At 32.9% G+C, this 21,621-nt stretch overlaps 2 protein-coding genes across 3 annotated transcripts; both read left to right on the top strand.

Moving 5' to 3' along the window:
• The first annotated feature begins 3,586 nt into the window (after positions 1-3,586).
• On the top strand, positions 3,587-9,400 carry LOC127120838 (RNA-binding protein Y14). The gene is made up of 5 exons (XM_051051404.1): positions 3,587-3,711; positions 3,808-4,086; positions 4,179-4,315; positions 7,592-7,743; positions 9,057-9,400. The coding sequence occupies exons 2-5, from the start codon at positions 3,813-3,815 to the stop codon at positions 9,100-9,102; spliced, it is 609 nt and encodes a 202-aa protein (XP_050907361.1). The 5' UTR covers positions 3,587-3,711; positions 3,808-3,812; the 3' UTR covers positions 9,103-9,400.
• Positions 9,401-16,840: 7,440 nt separating this feature from the next.
• On the top strand, positions 16,841-21,274 carry LOC127120837 (zinc finger CCCH domain-containing protein 55). Of its 2 annotated transcripts, XR_007803268.1 has the most exons (9): positions 16,841-18,129; positions 18,217-18,405; positions 19,404-19,583; positions 19,662-19,756; positions 19,907-20,158; positions 20,245-20,410; positions 20,503-20,671; positions 20,755-20,798; positions 20,903-21,274. XR_007803268.1 is itself a non-coding variant. In XM_051051403.1 (7 exons), exons 1-7 carry the CDS (start codon positions 17,141-17,143, stop codon positions 20,651-20,653), a joined length of 2,022 nt encoding a protein of 673 aa, XP_050907360.1. In that variant the 5' UTR covers positions 16,841-17,140; the 3' UTR covers positions 20,654-20,674. The 2 variants fall into 2 exon arrangements, 1 of the variants encoding a protein (XP_050907360.1); XM_051051403.1 differs by lacking the exons at positions 20,755-20,798; positions 20,903-21,274 and having other exon boundaries at positions 20,503-20,674.
• Positions 21,275-21,621: the final 347 nt, after the last annotated feature.

The following is a 21,621-nucleotide window of genomic DNA, read 5'->3' as shown; positions in this document are numbered from 1 at the left end:
GTGGACAAAGTGAAAATTGCATTAACATAAACAATTAGAATGATATGAACAATGGCAAATGTATAAAAGCTAGAATTAAATGGCATTAAAGTAAATGGCTTGAAATTAAAAGTTAGTAGTTAATAGGTTAGAAGTTAGTATTGTTTTGCTTTTGCTTTTCATTTTAAGACATTCTTTGGAGAACACTAAACCCACTTATCACAAGCATGGATCCTTGAACCAAGACATCTTACAAAGGAAGGAAAAAATGTCAAGTTTCCACACAATACCATGAAAGAGGGGAGACTTACAATCTCACTAACTAGAATGCTTATGCCTTTTATGTCACAAATTTAGCGCTATGTTAAGCAATCATAATTGGACTTATGTAGAAGTCACAACTATTTGAGGTCGGGCAATAGAACTTTGGTGTTAATGCATGTTAGAGATATAGTATAATAGACTATGCTCATGAAACATACCACACACAAAAAGAATATGCAAAAGTGTGGTCTAATCTCATCCATACTCATGTTAATTTTTCAATCAACTAGCCTTAGGATTTTGAGATATCATAGGCCAAATGGAATGAATGAATGAAGAAGGGGAATTAGATGAAGTGGGAGGGGAATAAGTGAAAACACAAATTGGTAAAAGGAGGACTTTTACCAAATTAATATCATTCATTCATTTTGGGAGATGGAATATATATTCCATCAATCCCCTAAATCCAATGATATTAATTTGACAAAGTTAAATCAACATTGACCAAGGCCAACAACAATAATCAAACTTAAACAAGTCATCACAATTGGTCAACAAATTTATTTGGCATTTATTCAAATTAAAAATACTAAAATAAGGCATTTAAATTAAATATGGTTTATCCAATTCCTAAAACCTCATAAAAACACCAAAGAAATGGCCATGAGATTTATCATAGGTCAAACAAGGTTAAAGGACCTTGGAGAAAAAATTTCATAATATGAAAGAGGAAATTATTTCAATTTTTTTGGTGAAACTCCCATATTTTTTGGATCAATATTAAAATTAATATGAATTAATGAAAATAAAAGGATTAAAATGAAAATTAAATGATCAGAAAAACGTGGACCACTTAATCTCCCTCATTAATTGAGGTGGCAGATCAAGCGGTCACAAGCGCGCAATCCACGATACGCCTGAGTCAGTGCGCCACATGAAAGGTAATTCAAACCAACGCACGAGATTATTTCATTTCAAATGGATCATGTGGCTCTGAACACGCCAACTCACCACCGGAGCTACAACTCCGGTCTCCTTCTCAGGCGAGCCTCGCCGGATTGGTTCAGTCATAACCATCACCAAAATTAAAAAGAAGGATATGATTTCAAAGTAAAAATGGCACTGAGCACAAATCTGACCTCAATTTATCCTAACTCCAAGTATATTGAGAGATAGATGGAGTTGGAATTTGAGGTACATGAACTGAGTTGCTTCGATTTGGCATCAAAGCAACTCAATCTTCTTGCCTATATTGGTAGGACTTCAGACAACCAAAGAATCAAGAGAATTGAGCATGATTGAGAGAGAATCGAAGAGATTATTTTTTTTGGAAAATACCTTCAATGTAGGTTTGGATTCAGATGTTCTTGCCTTGGCTCGTGCTTGATCTCACTCCAAATGCTTGCAGAAGAAGAATTGAATGCTCAAAAGGTCTTGGATCCCTGGAGTTTTGAATCTCAAAACAGTGAGAATTCAAACTCAATTTCAAGTGAAATTCTCAGAATTATCCTTTGGAATGAGAGGGTTAGAGGTTTGGGATCAAAGCTGGCGTGAATGTGTATGAAATTCTGAGCATATGGAGCTCTGTTTATAACCAATTCAATTGATATTTGCACACTTGAAGTGAACTTCCAAAATTAGCAATGTGTGATGCATAAGTGCATGGGCGTGTGTAAGCCCATGAAATCACTCCATCTGATCCATAATTGAGTGTAAGCAAGGCTGAAGTCATGTTGGAATGCTAGGCAATGGTGCATGGATGTTTGAAGTTCAATCTTGCTAAATGATGATACCATGTTCAAGCCATGTGCAACCTATTCATTTCTTGTCCAAAATGAATGAACTTGGACTTGGAACTTGAAGAATTTTGAGGTGGAAGTTTGGAAATTTTAACATATTGAAAATTTTTCTAAGTGTCAAGCCATATGTCTCAACATTCCACCTTGCTTAACTTTTTATGTGAGCTTCAAATGAGAAAAGTGTCTTTATCAAAGTTATAGCAATTTCAAAGACTTTCAAAATAGTCACCAATTTAATGTCATTTGGATTTGAAATGATAGAGTTATGTATTTTTGAAGTTTGGAAAAATCACTTGATCAATGGTATATGTCAAAAGTGACTTATAATGTAACCTCATATCACATGCTCATAAAAGTTGAATTATCTCTCACTCCAAACATCAAAGTTGAAGTAGACCTCTTGAATTTGATTGTGCAACTTGGAAATCTTTCATCTTATAAAAATTGAGCAAGTTATGGCCTTGGGAAGTTGACTTTCAAATTAGGGTTTAGACAAAATGACCTATAATGTTCCAACATAGAAAATGATTTTTAAAGCAAAACTAGCTCTAGATCTCAACATGAAAGTTATTTTTAATGTCATTTAGAGTAAGTTTGATCTTGGAATAATTTTCATATGGTGAAAATTGTAGGAGATAGGATCTAGAGAGACCCAATTTTGATCAGATGAATTCATCTGACCAACCACCATCAACCAACTTGCTAATCTTCAATTCTCTTGACTTTCTAGGCTAATGGTAGATCATATATGCATAAGATGATGAATTTTGAAATGTCCCTTGAGAAATTTGATCAATTGGTGAGATAGCTTGTTAGAGAAGTTATTCAAGATACCCAATCAAACTAGGGTTTCCAAGGCAAATCACCTTCAAACTCTTGAAGAAAACTTGATCAATATAACATGTAGAGATCATTGTGACTCATATATGATGTTTATGACCATCCTTGAATAAATCCATGGTTGTGCTCTTTGTCATGAGGGTCTCAAACCCTAGATGTGAACTTGATAGATTAATGGAGATCATGGCCTACTTACAAAAGAGTTAGGCAAATGCAAAGACATATTTTTGGTATTTTGGTTAGTAAAATGATGATATACAAGTATGATACAATCACATGGTACTTGGTGATCTCTCCCAAAATAAATCCAATGAAAAAGGGGTAAGGAGGATGTCAAAGTATGATCCCAATGCTAATGCATATGATGGAATTGCATGAGGGATCTTAGGGTTAAAATTGGAGTCTTACAAGTACTTTTGATTTTTCCAAAATATTTAATCTTGTTATATGATAGAATAAAAAGAATAACAAAGATAAATATTTAAAATTTAAACTATTCAATAAAATATAAAGAGAAAATGAATGATTCAGTGCCAGTTAAATTTATTTTACATTGTCAATCAATGACGATCATGCATCTCGACAAGTTAGACTAAAATTTTTAAAATACTTATATGACATGACAAAATATTATATTATTATTGGATGACAGTGTAAAACTTTTTTACGTTGTAAATGCATCATCATTAAACCCAAATATAAAAGTAAAAGTTATATTATTTATTACCTTACTCGTTTAAATTCAAAAGAAGCGGAATTGGAATTTGAAACCCTAGGTGAAGCGCTACTCTCGCGACCGTTTTGCTTACTCTCATTCTTCCATCACCAGGTTCGTAACACACTTCAATTTCGATAGAAACAAACCCTAATATTACCACCGAGCCTAAAACCTAACCTAATTTCGGTACATTTTTTGAGTTTTCAGTGAAGATGCAAGGAACCGCCGCCGACGGAGAAGCTTTGGATTTCGAGCCGGAGGATGATGACTTGATGGACGAAGAAGGTGCTCCTGACGCCGAAGCTTCACCGCCTCATCCCAAACTCAAATCCGCCATCACCGCTGCTTCGAATCTTTCCATTCCCAAAAAGACTAAAGGTCGTGGTTTCCGTCAGGATTCTGATTCTGCCGCTAACCGTAACTCCCGTCTCACCGGTTCTGGTTTTGATACTGTTACTGCGGACGGTGGTCCTGGACCTCAAAGATGTTAGTGTTAACAATTTCCAATTTAATTGCTTTTCTATTTTTTTGGGTTTTGGTTTTAGGTTATTTCTCTTAAATTGATGTTGATGATGCAGCCATTGAAGGATGGATTATTTTGGTGACCGGTGTGCATGAGGAAGCTCAAGATGATGATTTGCTAAATGCGTTTGGCGAATATGGAGAGATTAAGAACCTTAACTTGAATCTTGATCGCCGTACTGGTTTTGTCAAAGTATGTCATTAATGCTCTTTCACTTTATACTCATTCATTCATGTGCATTACACTAATTGATTATAATTGACTAGTTTGATGGATACTATGTTGTCATGAATTGATGTTAAAAAGATGTTTTGAAGTAGGTCTGTTAATGGATATGGGGGGCTAATGTTAGTCTAAGTGATTAATGGGAATCTTTAATCTATATGGTGCTACTTTATAATCGTTATAGCCTTGTATTGCTGATACATTTTGATGATTACACTTTTTATGGTATCATTTCCATGGTTGTCAAGATCTCGATCTTAAAATCTTAAGATTTTATGATCTCACTCACTCCAACAATCTCGATCTTAAGTAGAATCGTGGTGTTGTAGACAAATTGTAAAACCATTGATTTTGTGCGATCTTTGCTAGTTTTGGCCAAGATCGACCTATTTTTGGCCACCACCATTAAAAGCTGAGAAGGATGATAAGATGCATAGGCACAACCTAGGTTGTTAATCTCAGATAGTGGCGTGTAGCACCAGACCCCTCAAAATGCTAGAGTGGCATAGCGGATTGCGGGATGACCGCTATTGTGAGTTTTAAAATCCAAGGTAAATACTTAACATGAATACATAAATACTTAAAATAAGTTCCAACAACATACATAATGCCTTAAAAACAGAAGTTGCAACAGACATAAACAGAAGTTCCCATCATAATCAAATTAGGAATGTGCTCAAAATGACTAAACCAAATTCTAAACATAAACAAACGTAAACAAAATGACTAATTCACATTGGGCTCATCTTCACTTCTAAGTTCCACCACATTAATATCATCTTGCCCGTCACTTGATTCAATTTCAAACTCTTCTTCTTCCACCTCCAACTCATCTCCATTAGACACTAATGTAGCAAGTCCAGAGTGATGTCTAGTAACTCTTACTGGTTCATTAGCCCCAGCACCATTACCAACAACCATTCATTAGCCCCAATAACATTTTGTTGCAACAAAGTGGAGATAAAGTATAAAAACTCAATCATACATGTCTAAAGAATATGAAAAAGACTCACTTTCCCACAAATATACTTGCCTACTAAAATATATCATGTAAAAATGCTTTAAATATATAGTACTATTTTTTCATTTTAGTAGGATCTTATGATTTTTGTTGGGATCTTATGTTTTACGATCTTACTATCTCATCTCGATCTTACAAAAATAATTGGGTAGGATCTTCTGATCTTAGCTACGATTTTATATTTTACGATCTTGCTATTCCCTCCCAATCTTATCCGAGATTTTGATCTAACAACCTTTTCACCCTTTTTTTTTGGGTCTTAACCTTCCAGTTTCTAGAGGAAAAGAGCTTTGATAATTCGGAGCTTGGTTGTCAAATTGTGAATCAGAAGATCCATGTTTCTAAATTTTGAATCAAATATTTATTATGAAAAGTAAGTTACACTGTCAATAAAAATGTGACATTTTAAAGTGAAAATATTCGACAATAGAGCAAAATTATATGCTGATTCATATATGAACCATGCGATAATTCAAGATTCAAGTCATGGATCAAATGACTAGTTGGGTATACATTGTTGACAAAATAAAGTGGCCTGCTATACCAAGTTTGGTATGGATTCATTGATACAATTTAGAATCCTTATCTCCAAGTTTGGTATGGATTCATTTGATATGAATTAGAATCATTATCTCGAATGTCGAATCAGGATTCAAGATGAGAGTTGTTCAGAGTAGATATAGTCTATGTAGCCATAACACCACAATTGCAGAATTACCGAATGGAAACTACCTGGAGTGTGGCACGTTGTATTTACTATCCGCGTTCAACAGCTGTGGTGTTTGCAGCCGCAACTCACGGCTGAATAGCTGTTTCAGGCCGCGTTCATTAGGAAGAACAAATTCTTTTCCATAATCGACCATGTTAAAAAAACATGATATAAGAAGAAATGAAGGATGAAGCTGGAAAGTGCAGTGGTGCAGCAGACAGCCAGACACATTAGGGCTGTGGTGGTAGAAGAAACTGCTTGCATTTTTTTTTTCTGAGAAGATGAAGTTCCAGCTTTAAGGTTTGAGAACGGACCTCAATAAAGATGAAACCCTTATTGACAAAACAATTAAAAATGAGCAATGTACACCTAAACAAATTGAAAAAAGAAAAATTTCAAATTTAAGTGAAATATAAATATACTAGAAATTACTCTAACATGTCTAATAAGTAAAAAACTGAAACTACAATTATTTATATAAATATATACAACAACAACCGAGTCTTATCCCACTAAGTGGGGTCGGCTACATGAATTAACTTTTGCCATGATGTTCAATCCAGGACAATGCTTCTATTCAAATCGTATAAATATATAGTACAAATGACTTAAAATAAATATTTGGATATGACTTATTTAATTATTTATATTTAGTATTAATTATTATTTATTTAATAATTTAATAAATATAAATATGTATTAGAATATTGCCTTTCCCGCCATCTGCTGCTATCTGATATTAACAAAGGATATAGTGGTACATACACACTATTGTATCAAATTGATATATGACTCACATTTATTGTAAGATATAGTTGGTCTGAGAGGTGGTTAGCAAAGTAAAGTGTGAGCGAAAATTGTTCTAGCCAGGGATCAAACTTGGATTCTCCCGATCAGTTCAACCGTACTCTCATATCATTTTACTGTTACTTGGGCTTAGCTTTCTATTTCATGTCTCAGTCATGGCTTAAACTCTGCTTCGCTGCGCAGACGTTTATTTAAGCTGTTACTTTGGGGGAGCAGATGGTTGTTAATTTGTTTCTCATGGATATAAATTTTATAAAATAACTTGACTGCATACCGTGATAGTATATTTTCTCAAATTGATGTTGCTCAATGCATTATTGATCTTTAAAGGGTTTAGTGGAAGAAATATACAATCCTTCCTAACCAGTGATTGTTGTGGGCTATTATCTTTTCTTGTGTTTTATACTGTAATGATGATGCTTTTACTCTTGTTTTTATCTCGTCCTATTGTATCAAGAAAAGTTAAGCTTCTCTTTTCTAGACTACTTGTATTTTAGTAAACATGGTTGATCCTTGTTTAGGTAAATTTTATGCGTCCTCTGTTTCTATATTCATACAGTGTTTCTATATTCATACAGCACTGATTGATGTTTTAGTATCAGTTTCTGAAATTTACTTAGCAATTTCTGTTCATTTTTGTACCTGCCAGTCAGTCTATCACGTGAAGGTTTTGGTTTCTATACTAATATGCATTTCTCTATTTTAGGGTTATGCACTGATTGAATACGAGCGTTCTGAGGAAGCTCGAAATGCAATAGAGAATTTGAATGGATCTGAGCTTCTTACACAAACCATTTATGTTGATTGGGCTTTCAGCAGTGGACCTATTAATGAGTCTGTTAAAAGAAAGAATGCCAGGTACATCTTTATGTTGACAGGGTAGTATGTTGTTTAACAACAGAAAGGTTGAACTAAGTTCCATGCAGTGTTGATTTGAGTTTTACATCATTTATTTGAGTTGGTATTTCTTATTACAACAGCCAAGTCTTATCCACAACTCACAAGGTTGGATTGGCTACATGGATTAACCTGCACTTTTACTTGATATCATAGTTCATGCATATAACCAAGTCATTGGCCTCTAAATATTTTGTAAAAGTTCCGCAGATGGTTTTTCTCGCCCTTCCTTTGCCTCTACCGCAGATGGTTCATGCGTATAACCAAGTCATTGGCCTCTAAATATTTTGTAAAAGTTCCGCAGATGGTTTTTCTCGCCCTTCCTTTGCCTCTACCGTATGGGTTTCCCTTTACCCAAAGTCCAAACCTTGGTCTAGATTTCATCATCTTTTCTACAGTAGGTGCTACCCAACTCTCTCTAATGCTATCATCTCTAATCCTACACCTTATAGTATTTTCAAACATCCAACACAACATTCTCGTCTCTTCTACACTTAGCCCATACTCACGTTGGTTGTTTTATTGGCCAATACTCTGTCGCATTAGCCCATGCTCATGTTGGTTTTTTTATTGGCCAATACTCTGTCCCATACAACATTGTTGGTCTTATAGTTTAGGCTAAAATTTTCCCTTTCCCTCTAGTGATATTGTTTCCTCGCATAAAACACATGATCCCCTTCTTGTCAACAACTATGTTTGAATCCAATAGTTTACATCTTCTATCTCTATGTCGTTTTGCCAACATAGACTCCCTTCTTAAAAATGTTATGACGTGTGTGTTAGATAGATAGTGTCTTCTTAGCATTATTTGTTTGAAGTAGTGCTAGTAACACACTCCCTAACCCCACATCTATTGGTTGAAATTCATACGGGTACCACCAAAATTCATACGGGTACACACTCTTCTCTATTGGTTGAAATTCATACGGGTACCACCAAAATTTATATGAGACTCATAATTTGGTAGTTCCTCTATAAATTTCAACCGATAGTAGAGTGTGTTTAAGATGTTTGTGTTAGAGTGTGTGTTCCTAACATTATTTAATTGTAAAACATATCCTACTTCATAGTTGTGTGTGGCTTCATCAGAAATTCAAAGGGATATCATATAATTTTCTCTTTTTTGAATGGATTGGAAAATTAAGATATGGTGTATTGTTCCGTATTGCCATTTAACGATTTGCATTCCAACTTTCAACCTGTTAGATCAAATTTTATCACATAACTTATCCGAAATTTAGCATTTGAGTCTTTGGAACTTTGTCATTTTGCAGACCACCTCAGCGGCGCTCCAGGAGTCCTCCTCGGAGGAGATATTGACAGGGTCTGTATTAATCATGATGTGAGTTGTAAGGAACCTTCAAATGGGCGGTGTGATTTATGTTTGTCCAGTTGTGGAAGCTTTTCCCTATATTCTTATACTGCTTCCGTCAGGCCAAATTACATATGGGTTCCTGAGTGTTTTTTTTTTGGTTTTCTTCTTTATATAAAATTGCTATGGATTCTTATGTTACATCATTTGTTGTATGGTATTAACTCCTAATTTATTATGTATGATGTATTGTGTTTTAACATATTAGTAATGTGTTGAGGAAGGTAGAATCTCTTTTGGATTTCATCTTAGTGTGTGGTACACATGAATGAGTAAAGTGAGCCAGCGTGTTTCTTTTTCTCTCAAAGGAGGCATTTTTTTCCTCCCATCTTTTTCTTTGCCTCATGTTATGTGCTTTTTACATGATAAAGTTTACTCTTTCTGGCTATGTTTTATGTCAAAGGGTCATTTTTGTTGCAACATCTTTTAGTAGGTAGCTTTGAAGGATTTTTGTCTTCTAGTTTGTAGCATAGCCTGTGACTCCTAATTTAAGGGTGTAGAACTGTAGATTTAGTGGTGAATATAATAGGTTAATATATTAACCTCTAAATTTTAGAGGATTAGATTGACATAAACAACTCATAACCGATTAGTGTCTGGCTTAATTTTAGCATACATTTGAGTTAAGAAAGTATACTTTTTGCTAGATTTCTTCCCTTTGTGAATTTCTTAAGGTGTAAATAGGTTTTTCTTGGCCAAAAATTAAAAGGGAAGTTTGGCTCAAAATTTTAGCAAACCGTTGAATGAAAGATGACGTGTAAATTGTAATGGGACACGATTCCATATCAGTTTTTATCCCTTGATTCTCTGAAAAAATGACTTGTTTTTTCTTTTCTTATTCAGCCTCGAGATAAGAGCACATAATGCCACTATTTTTGTGTAAAAAAGGTTTGAGGTTTAAATTGAAGTATCTGCTAGATATCGTGTTGGCAACTCAAATCACATTAAAAAACTAGTACATCCTATACAAGAAAACGAAAAAATAATGAAGCAGAACATTTGAGTTGATGTGGTTTTTCATGTGATTTTGATAAAATTGAATTTATTTCTATGGATTCATTCCAAAAAAGTATTTGTATGGATTGAATTTATATACGCGGTTAGTCTAAAGTTTTTCTAACACGGTCAATCAATTTTAATAACTTATCAAATATCAACTTTATAATAATTAAACCTTTATTTTATTTCAATTTTTTTAAAAGTCTAAGCCTTAGGATATTCAATGATAAAAAATTAATTAAATCACAAATCAAATCAAAAACAAAATTAATTTTTTTGGTAAAATCAAACCAATGAAAACTGGTTCGATTTAGTTTTTGATTTTAAGTTTAAACTAATAAAATGAATCGATATTCAGTTATTATTCTTTGTGTTTTAAGTTCTTTTTGATACTTTCTTCTTTTTCTTTTTTATTAGAGAAATTTTATTTAATTTTGTTAAAAAGTAGTTTTGATGTGTATTTGAGGATGGGACATGATAATTTATTATATTATTTAGAATGTAATTGAAATACACTAATAGCGTAAAAGGATTTTACACCATTAATCATAGGCGTTAGATATTAAAATAAATGTAATTTTTATTTTAAAAATCTATAAAGTAAAACAAATGAGTGATGGTAATGAATCGATAGTGTAAATTTTTTTATACTAACAATGTATAATAATTAATCTATTATTTATATGTTTTATTTGTTAGTATTTTATATGGATAAATACAATTTGTGAGTTTGTTTCAAAAGTAGGTATAAAATAGATGAATAATATTATCCGAAAGGTATTATAAAAAAAAAAAAAGTAAAAATACAATGAAAATCTTAATAGTAGAAAATATTCAAACCGGTTAATTTGATTTGATTCCATTATTAAAAAATACTAATAACCAAATCAATTTTTTATTGATTTATATATTTTTCACTTAAAAATAATTTCAACCAAATCGATTACATGTCTATATTTAACCTTTTAAGGTATATAATGGTTTGAATTTAGCTAGGAGCAAAGTATTTAAGGGGAAGCTAATTTTCCATTAATTTTTCTATGGTTTTATATATCTTTTCCTTTTCAGAGTCTTCCTGAAAAAAAACTTAATTAATCCCAATGAACTTAAATAACTAAATTGCATTAATTTTATTGGTTTAGTTTACATATGTTTTGGTTCATAAATCCCAATTGAAATAAACAAATGTAACCTAAACAATATTCATTGCATGCAACAAAAACACCACTCTATGTTTGAAGAATATACTCTATTACTGAAGCAAATAGTGACAAATAGTTCCAGAACAATTACATGCATGCACCCTTGTGCATCATCGAAAATGAACGAGAGTCGTGTTAAAATATTAAGAACAAATCTGCATGCATCCTTTGTGTGGTGTCAAAAAATAACAGAAGTTATGATGAATGTCATAGGATACAACTCTTCGCTCAACATGAGTATTCACACTATCTTTCCATCACACAATTGCATGCATTCATATATCTCTGTCTAAAAGAATACCAAAAATCTTGTTTGACATTATTCCGAAGTGTCATTAAATAAAATGCATCTCTTTTTGTATAGAGAAATTATTTAAAATAAATAAAAAATAATTTAAATATATATATATATATATATATATATATATATATATATATATATATATATATATATATATATATATATATATATATATAATGATTGTATACTGTCAGTGTAAAAAAGTATTATATATACATTCAATTAAAATATTTTAAAATGACAAATTATATAATTAATTTAAAATTTACAGAATGACCAAATACACTCTCTCTCTATCTATCTATAAGTTAATCTTGATGAAGTAATTCATCTCTGATGAAATTGATTTGATTCGAATTTTGCAAAATTAAGTGTCAAAAATTATTACAAGTTTGGTTCCACTCTTGGCCCCGTACCAATATATGAAAAGAAAATGAATAATGTTGAACATAATAAACTACAAAAGGCTAAAAGTGTAAAATCTCACGTAATGAAGTTGGTTATAACAATTTAGCTATTATTAAGCTAATTAACTTCTTAACAACAAGTAACATATAATATAGTTAAAAATAACAAATAGTCTCCCTTAAGTTTATGGATAAATGAAATTTAGCAAACAAATATGCATTAATAGGTTGGTTGAGTAGATCAGTTAGTTGTTGAAATTAATGTTTTTGGATTGCTTGTGAAGTGATGAATTGGAGGTGATATGATAGGATGATTGACTGTCACTCTAGAACATGGCAGAATATTTGAATTTTACCTGAAAATCATGCAACAAATATGTGAGCTACTGCAGTTCATAAACGGTAGTTGTCATCGCTCGACATTCAAACTCAAATAAGGATTTTGACATAGTTGACTGCTCATTGGATTTTCAAGAAATTAGAGTACTTCTGATAAATATGCAAAATCTGCTAATAGCACGCTTAGTGTCAGGGAAAGTTGCCCACTCAATTAGAATTAATAAAATGCTTAAAGTTGCAGTTGAGAATATGAGGGGAATAAAAGTTCAAGAATGGGGCAAAAACTGAGATATTTGAGAACTCTTATGGCAACATCAATGTGGTCTTGAGTTGACTTCTACATAAATTGACTTAGTTGTTGCACCATATAAACTAAGTTATGTCTTGTGTTGGTAACGTAAATTAATCTATTGATGAGTCGCTTGTAAGGTTCTGAGTTATATAGGAGATAGTTTGATGATTCTATCAACTTCACACCCCTCTGTAGAGGAATGGTAAGAAGTTTTGATCCAAGTGCTCATGTATAAGTCATAAGATATGAGCTATACTTTTGTTGACAAACATGAATTCCTTTAGTGGATCAGAAAACTTCTAGGCCAAATAATTATTTCAAATAGGTGAGATCCTTGATCTTGAATGTATGATGAAGGAATACTTTGATTGACTATTTTTCTGATAAATCATTTTCAGCAAAAATCAAGTCATCTACGTAAATAAGCAAGACAATAAATGAGTTTGGAGAAGTTTTAGTAAAAAGAGAAGAATCATAAACAAAATATTTATAATATTTTGAAATAAAAGCATGTGACAATTTAAAAAGTCATCATTTGCAACTTTGTTTTAATCCATATAGTGATTTAATCAATATGTCAACTTGGTTTGATTTTCTTTGATTTGGTTTGGTTTTATTTGCTTTGACTTAGACCAGAAGGTAGGGACATATATACAAACTCTTTTAAGTCACAGTGTAAAATTGTTTTATGTACATCTAATTGATATACGTGTCAATTATTAGTAGAAGAAAGAACTAAAATAAGTTTTATTGTAGTTAACTTAGCATCAAGGATGTAAGTTGGTTTAAAAATAGTCAATACCTCTAATTTGGGTAAAAACCTTAGCGACTAACATTGCTTTGTACCTCTCTATCTTGCCATTAGTATGGTATTCGATTTTGAATACCCATTTGCAATCAATGAATTCCTTACCATGTGACAGGTCAATGATGGATCATGTGTGAATGTCCTGTAAGGCCTAGAGTTCTTTAGATATGGTCTCCCTCCATTAAAGAATTTGAGAGGTTTATTTAAATATTGTTGAATCATGAGTGAATGTTAAAACACATAAAAAGAAAGATATATGTGTCATTTAAAAATGCATTATGTACATCTAGTTGACATATGTGTCAATCATTATTAGAAGAAATAGCTAAAATAAGTCTTATTGTCGTTAACTTAGTAATAAGGATGTAAGTAGGTTTCAAAATAATAAATACATGTAATTTGGGTATTAATCTTAGGGACTAGTCTTGCTTTGTATCTCTCTATCTTGCTATTGGCACGCTATTTGATTTTGAATATCCAACCAATGGATTTATTACCATGTGGGAGGTTCATGATATGTGATTGTCTTGTAAGGCTTGGAATTCTTTGGACATGATCTCTCTCTCCATTGAAGAATTTGAGAGGTTTTACTTAAATGTGGTTGGTTCTCACGTGAATGTTATAACACATAAAAAGACAAAATGAGGTGTAGAATTTTTGCTATAAAATAAAACATCAACAATAAGATTTATAACCAAATTTGTTGAAGATTTTGTATTTTGAATGTAATGGTAATCTTTTAGATATCATGGTGGATTAAAAATTCTTGTGAATTTCCTTACATCAGGATCATTTGAACCAATCAAATTTCGTTCAGGAATCATGTCAATATGCATATCTTGCAGTTTGTCAGTAGAGGATGAATATGGAGATGAATGTAAAAGTGCATTGGCAATGTGCAGTTGTGGATTATCGTTATGAGTTGTATCATCATAAAATTAAATATGGTCTTCTACAATGTCATTGGATTGGTTATGCAAGTTGGAATCAATATGAATAATATAAGAAAAACATGCTCATGGAAAATAACATTTCATGAAATGAAGGTAGAGTAATGCAAAAGATCAAATAACAAATATCATTTAATACCTTATTGATAATCTAATGAAAATACATTCCCCAGCTTGAGGATCCAACTTGTCTCAATGTAGGGGGAGTTTTTCACTATCGAGTATTGAACATTAAGGGAATTCTTCTTTTAGTGCAACACCTTTGTGAGAGACACGCCACATATTCACCCAAAACCTTTAGGTGATAAGTGAATGAGTTCTCTCAATTATAAATGCTTAAGTCTCCACATTTTCAACCAATATGAGACTATTACCCACACTTGATACATTCTCAACACTTCCCCTCAAGTGTGAGTCCACAATGCCCCCAAGTGAAAGCTCTTTTTACTTCCACAAACTCCTGTACCGCACAAGACGTTTTTTATTCACCACACTGACGTCGTGGACGCTCTTCAAAAGAACATTTCTTATTCACCACACTAGCCGTTGACTTCCGATACAAGTAAGTCGGTCCCTTTCTCGAACCAAAGGCTCTGATACTATTTATTGGGGGAGTTTTTCACTATGGAGCATTGAACATTAATGAAATTCTTCTTTTAGAGCAACACCTTTGTGAGAGACACACCACATATTCACCCAAAACCTTAAGGTGATAGAAAGGTGAATTCTCTCACTTATAAATGTTCAAATCTCCATATTTCTACCTAATGTGAGACTATTACCTACACTACTCACACTTATATTCTCAAAATGATCAACATAAACATCCAAAAACCTTTAAATTTAAAAATATTAAAAAATTGTGAAAAAATAATTGAAAGATGATTTATTTTCCAATATAGAGGTGAGGGGGCTAGGAGTCTATTAATTAAGATATTTTAATTTTCATAAAAAAATCTCGATAAATTCTATCCTATTAAGATTTCTCTCTTCTATTTTTCTTGATTCATATATACTTTTAGAGAGCATTTAACTATGTTTTTTTATTGATTTAACAGGATAAAAATATACATTTATCTAAAAAATTTCAATAAAATTTAAAGGGCATCTGACCATGTCTCCCTTCCATATATCTCTTCTCTTTTGAAGAAAATAAATATCTTATTAAAATTTCTTCCATTTCATTCTCTGTCATTGCCTCACTTCAGTTGAATCAAACAAACTCTAGATAGAATCCATATTTTGGAAAATAGAAATTAAACTTACTTGAGATACTGAGAAAAATAAAACAATAAAACATTATCCAGAGAGAAATTAGTAAATTTGGTCCAAAAAAAATAGACAGTTGTGGATTGGCCATTAAAAAACAGACAAACACAGACAAGTGTTATAGTATTAAGGGTGAAAAGACCTGAATGAAGATGTTCTGTGATCTCAATATAAGATGAATACCTTCACCATTAATGTGTGATAAATTACATCAATTAATTAATATTTTGTTGTATTTGATAGTTTTATAAAGATAAAAAATATATGATAAATAAAAGAAAGAGAACGTTATCCAATTATTTAAACTATTAATTATTTATGTATTTTTATCATCATAAATAAAAAATAAAAAAATAATTTAAATGTGATATACATAACATCAACGAAAAGATACAACTAAAAATTAAACAATCAAATTATATTAAAATCTAAAATCGGAAATTATTTTAGAACAATATTTTGTTTTAAAAAAATCATAAATATTGTTATTTTTCTAAATTAAATTAAGATGTTGTCATTAAATTAAAACTTATTTCTTTATAAGTCAAAAATAATAATTTACTTCTTTAATAAAGTTATCATTTATGTATTAAAAAGAAAATAATATATATACCAAAAAGACTAATTGCTTTAAAGTAATTGTAAAATTCTTTTTATCACTTGTATGAAATCATATCAATATTGTTTTATTTTAATTATTTATTTCTAAAAATAATGTCATAAAGTATACAAAAATTTGAGTTATATAATGAGTATTTCATGTGCGAATTGTGATAAAATTTTAAGGATTTTTGGGTCGGTAAAGGTTTGTTTTTATTTAAAAAAATCACTATTGGATAATAACAAATCGAGTTGTCATATTGCAACAGTACTTTTTGTTGCATAAAGTTAATTTTTCTTTCAACAGTTAATAGTATTATAATTTCAATTAATGTGAATATGCACAAAAAAAGGTTTTAACTTTAATAGCTTTTAAAACATTTCAACTTTTGAAAACATTCCATAAATATTTTTCATCAACTTTTTTATAAAAATTAATTAAATAATAATAATAATAATAATAATTAGACCATGATTTCCATGATATATAGGAATATAAGAAATTCTCAAAAAAAAAACAAAAAACCATATACAAGGTTGTGTTTTTGCTGTGTTTTTTTACTTATGTTGTTGTTGTTGTGGATCTGAGAAATCTATCTCTCTGACGCTCTAGAGATAGGAGAGAGAGATTATAGAGAGAGAAAACAAAAACATAGTGAGAGAGAGTGTGTGTGTTGTTTTGTTGAGTATATACATAGCCACCAAAACCTATGTTGTAATAGAAATCAAAAATCTCCACCACCATTGTTTCTTAGTATACCCTTTGGTCTAAATTTCATTCTTGAGTGAAAAAGTTTCGATTTTTCTGTGTGTTCTGAAATGGGTTCTTGTGAAGCAACAAATGTAGTTCTTGCTAAAGTCAAGAACTTTGACCCTGAAAATGCTTCAAAAATCATGGGTTATCTTCTGATGAACCTTGAAGAATATGAATTAGTACGTTTAGCATGTTGTCCTGACCATGTTATTCATAATCTTGCTATTAGGGTCAAGAGCCATTTGGGTATGGCAGTGTCAAACCCTTCTTCTCCTTCGCCTCTTAACCCAATTGGTAGAATCACTTCAACTTCTACAAACCCTTTTTCAAAATCTTCTCCTAGAGCCGTTGCTAATGGTTTTGACTTCACTAGAAACCCTGCTTCGCCTTCTTCCAATGTTTGGCCACAACCCTCTTTTCAAAAGAATCCAATGAGTCCAAAGTTTAATCCTTTACTCTCTTATGAGAATATCCAAACTGGTGTTGGTGTTGGTGTGGGTGGTTCTGGTGGTGGTGGTGGTGGTGGTTCTTCTTTCTCACCAAGGGTTAATAATGGTGGTGATTGTGAATTTGTTGATGAGCAACAACTGAATGAGTATTTTCCTTTTCTCAATGAGTCATCTAACGGTGACGATGTGGTTGATCCGCGTCTTGAAATGAGTCTTGGCCCTCAAAATTGGATGTCTGGTAACAATGTTGATGCTCAGAATATCCATAGGAGGAGTTTTTCTGCCAGTGATGCTGGTTTTGGTGTGGAAGAGAGTGGAGTAGGATTTGGTTTTAAGCCATGTCTTTACTTTGCTAGAGGGTTTTGTAAAAATGGTTCTAATTGTAAGTTTGTTCATGCTGATTCAATTGATCTTAATTCTGGTGCTGTTGTTGGTTCGCCCTCGAAGTTCGAGGGATTGGAACAGCATGAGGAGTTCATGAGGTTCAAGGCTGCTCAGCATCAAAGATTGCTGGCTGCATCACAACTTGCTGCTGGTGGAACATCGCCGTCTTCGTACGACAAGTACATTGATTTTCTGATGCAGCAGCATAATGATAATCAAAGGTTTATTTTCTTGCTTTGTTTTACTTTTTGTTGTTGTGAATGTTTTGGTCTAATATTATTATGCATGGCTTTGCTTTTGCATTTCAGAGCCGCGGCTGCGGCAGCTTTTATGATGGGTGAAGAATATTTCAACATTAGTGGTCGGGGAAGGCCCGACAGGAATGAGTTTCTCGCCATGGTTGCTGGGGATAAGCCAAACTCGGCATCGCGGCAGATTTATTTAACCTTTCCTGCTGAAAGCACATTCAAAGACGAAGATGTTTCGGAGTATTTCAGGTAAAACGCGCTGTAAATGACTCAATAATGACATGCAGGTGATAATTGTGATGTTTTATCGTGTTAACATGTAGGTAGGTTATTTGCGCAGACATGAAATGGAGAAATGATTTAAATAAGTTCTCAAATATTGCCATTAATCATTCCAGATTCCATGCTTTAGAGTGAAAATTTGTGGTAATTTCCCACGATTTTGACTGTGCACACCATGAAAGTGGTTTTGCATGTTCTCCTTGGTGTGATGCTTCTTGGTTGCCTCTGATGTTGATCCTGACTCCTAACTTATGTAATGTGTCTTTTGCCATCCTTGATTGATTTGAGCTTGCTAAGTAATTTCTCGACATGATGATAGTACATGAAGTTACGTGCTTCCTTTCGAAGCCGTGTTATGTGTGTAACGTTTAGAGTTTGTCTTTTTGTATTAGGCATTAAACTTTGCAGATCATGGTGTATATGTCTCCTATGGGGAGACTCGGTTAAACCTAATCCGTTTATATTTTCAGGCATCACTTTAATGTGTGTTATCACTTAAGATATATAACTAACTTAATTTTGTGTTGTTAAGAAGCTTCGAAGATCCCGACATTGGTAGTTTCGAGTCATCATTTGTCGTTATCGATGCTGTTTTGATATGTATTGTAAATCTTAATTGGACACATCATTTGTTGTTATCGATGCTGATTTTATGAATAATGGGCTAGATGCAAGCTTTGTTTGTGAATCATAGGAATTGTGGCCTTCGGATACGTAAGTGAACGTGTTTTATATGTATAATCAAGTTGTTATTTAATTTTTTCTTTTGCATGGTTATTGTCGCCGTGATATCTGGTTGATCTTCTATTGTTTTAGAACTTGATCTTACTTACGAGTAACAACAACGTAGTGTCTGTCTGTAAAATTTAGTGATGCATTTTCACGTGTTTTTGTATGCATGCACTCAAATGCATGTTGAGCTGAGCGATTTCCTTTGTTGATTCGCTGCTTTTGTTATTCTGAAGCAAATATGGACCTGTCCAAGATGTGAGAATTCCTTACCAGCAGAAGCGCATGTTCGGGTTTGTTACCTTTGTCTTTCCGGAGACGGTGAGAAACATATTATCGAAAGGGAATCCTCATTTTATATGCGATTCACGCGTGCTTGTGAAACCCTACAAGGAGAAGGGTAAAGTTCCTGACAAGTAAGTGCGCATCTCTCGCTTTGTTTCCCCTATATCTTATGATTCCTGGATTAATATCAGTGTGACTTATCTATTCAGGAGACAACATCCACAACAACTAGAGAGAGGCGATTTTTCGCCGTGTTTAAGTCCCTCTGGGTTTGAACCTAAAGAACCTTTTGATTTCCATCCTGGTAAGTAAATTTCTCATATCGGTCTCTTTATTCTACGTGGTTTCTTGAGATGTCGTGCACTTCAAAGGGTTTCTTTATATTTACATGCATGCAAGAACTTGCAATAGAGTCTCGTCTCATGCAGCGTCTGAACAGACCTATTTTACGCAGGAGCGAGAATGATGTTTAATCCGCATGACATCTTGTTGAGAAGGAAAATAGAGGAGCAGGCTGAGTTGCAGCAAGTCCTTGAACTCCAAGAAAGGAGGCTGAAGAGTCTGCAGCTTCCAGACTTCAAGAATATTCCGATCCACCACCAGCGCAGTGTCTCTGTCGGGGCTCCTTTTATTTTTCCTCATCAACTTCATAGCCATTTTAACCATGCAGGTCTTTCTCCCGATAACATTCAAGGAGATATTACAGGTTGGTCAATTTACGATAGCCTATCGCGTAGTTCTAACCAACACAGTTACATGCAGTTTACGTTGTTAATACATTTTCCATTGCAGGCTACGGTGTCGGCTTCACTCCTACCGGTTCTTTCGGTGCCGCATCTGAGCAGCACCCGCAGCAGCTTCAGAAAGAAGCTGATCCATCCCGCATTGATGCTGCTGCTGCTGAAAGTGGGAACATAATCAATACTGCAAACTCAGAAGCCCTAGATCTCGGCACTAGGTATGCATGCACGAGACTCGACTTTTCTTCCGATCATATTTATATTTCTATCGTCGTTCTGATGTTTGTATTATTGTTTCTTGATGCTGAAGAAACGTTGAACAAACCCTTCCTGAGAGTTTCTTTGCTTCACCAACCAAAGCAGCTGGAGATCATCTGTCTGATTTCTCTCCACTCGAAGACGTCAACGAGAAGCTAGACTCGACAACAACTGCTCCGGGCAACAACAATGCTTCCCTTTAATTTTCTTTACAAATCAAGGTACTACTAATTTACTTTACATTAAGATATATCTATATATATTTCTTAGTCTTCATTATGCATATGAATATTTTAAATTATAGGTAATAAAAATAGAAGGGGCAAGCAAGGAATCATGTTAATTAGGGTAATGAAATTTCTTTATATCCATTTTTGACTCATTTTCCCTATACAAGTAAAAAACAAATGTACCTATTTAATTCAATGATTGTTATGTTGTTATTCATGCAGAAGTGCAGATTTATAGAATGAATCATATATTAGAAGAAGAAGAAAAAAAATCTTCTAGATGTATAGCTGAATACACCTAGATCAAGAGACTAGTTCGTTCGTTCCTTGAGCAAGAATCAAAACCGATGTCGTCGTCATCATCATCATCAATCGTCATCATCAATCATGAATCAAATACATACTACTAACAGCAACCAAGCAATACACATATTGCATACATGGATAGAGACATATTAGTTTATATATTACTATAAGACTATATAAGCCTAGTTTTCCTATCATCATTTCCATTTCATTTCCAGACAGAAAAACAAAAAAAAATTTGTTGTTTTTACCTTTCATGTAATATATAGACTATGTGATTATGTTTTATGTTTGTGTTTAATTAGTAAAAATATCGCCCGAAAATGTCGTCGTCTTAAAATAGACGCAGATTAGCTTACCATGCATGCAATATTATTTATTTTTGTTGATTATGTTAGAATGATGATAAAATGGCAAGAATAGAATTGGTAGGAAATAGATTTTGTCGGATATTGGTGGTGAGACTGAATGGTAAGGTCCACATGTGGGGTTGTTTGTAGGGTGGGGGTTCACCTGCTTTCACATGCTTGTGACAGTATACAAACAATTTGTACTGTTCCATCACACTCCTCTTACTTTCATCTTTTTTTTTTTGTTTTCTTTACTATATATCGGCGTGAGTTATCTTTCACGCC

Source organism: Lathyrus oleraceus, chromosome 2, assembly GCF_024323335.1.
Source record: "Lathyrus oleraceus cultivar Zhongwan6 chromosome 2, CAAS_Psat_ZW6_1.0, whole genome shotgun sequence".
Lineage (NCBI taxonomy): Eukaryota > Viridiplantae > Streptophyta > Magnoliopsida > Fabales > Fabaceae > Lathyrus > Lathyrus oleraceus.
Note: the sequence above shows the minus strand (reverse complement) of the source record. Positions and strands in the feature narration are given on the sequence as shown.

Coding starts and splice junctions, on each gene's coding strand:
- LOC127120838 (XM_051051404.1), top strand. CDS start 3,813: ATGCAAGGAACCGCCGCCGACGGAGAAGCTTTGGATTTCGAGCCGGAG. Junction 4,087..4,178: donor TGGTCCTGGACCTCAAAGAT/GTTAGTGTTAAC, acceptor TTGATGATGCAG/CCATTGAAGGATGGATTATT. Junction 7,744..9,056: donor GTTAAAAGAAAGAATGCCAG/GTACATCTTTAT, acceptor GTCATTTTGCAG/ACCACCTCAGCGGCGCTCCA.
- LOC127120837 (XM_051051403.1), top strand. CDS start 17,141: ATGGGTTCTTGTGAAGCAACAAATGTAGTTCTTGCTAAAGTCAAGAAC. Junction 18,130..18,216: donor CAGCATAATGATAATCAAAG/GTTTATTTTCTT, acceptor TTTGCATTTCAG/AGCCGCGGCTGCGGCAGCTT. Junction 19,584..19,661: donor AAGGGTAAAGTTCCTGACAA/GTAAGTGCGCAT, acceptor TTATCTATTCAG/GAGACAACATCCACAACAAC.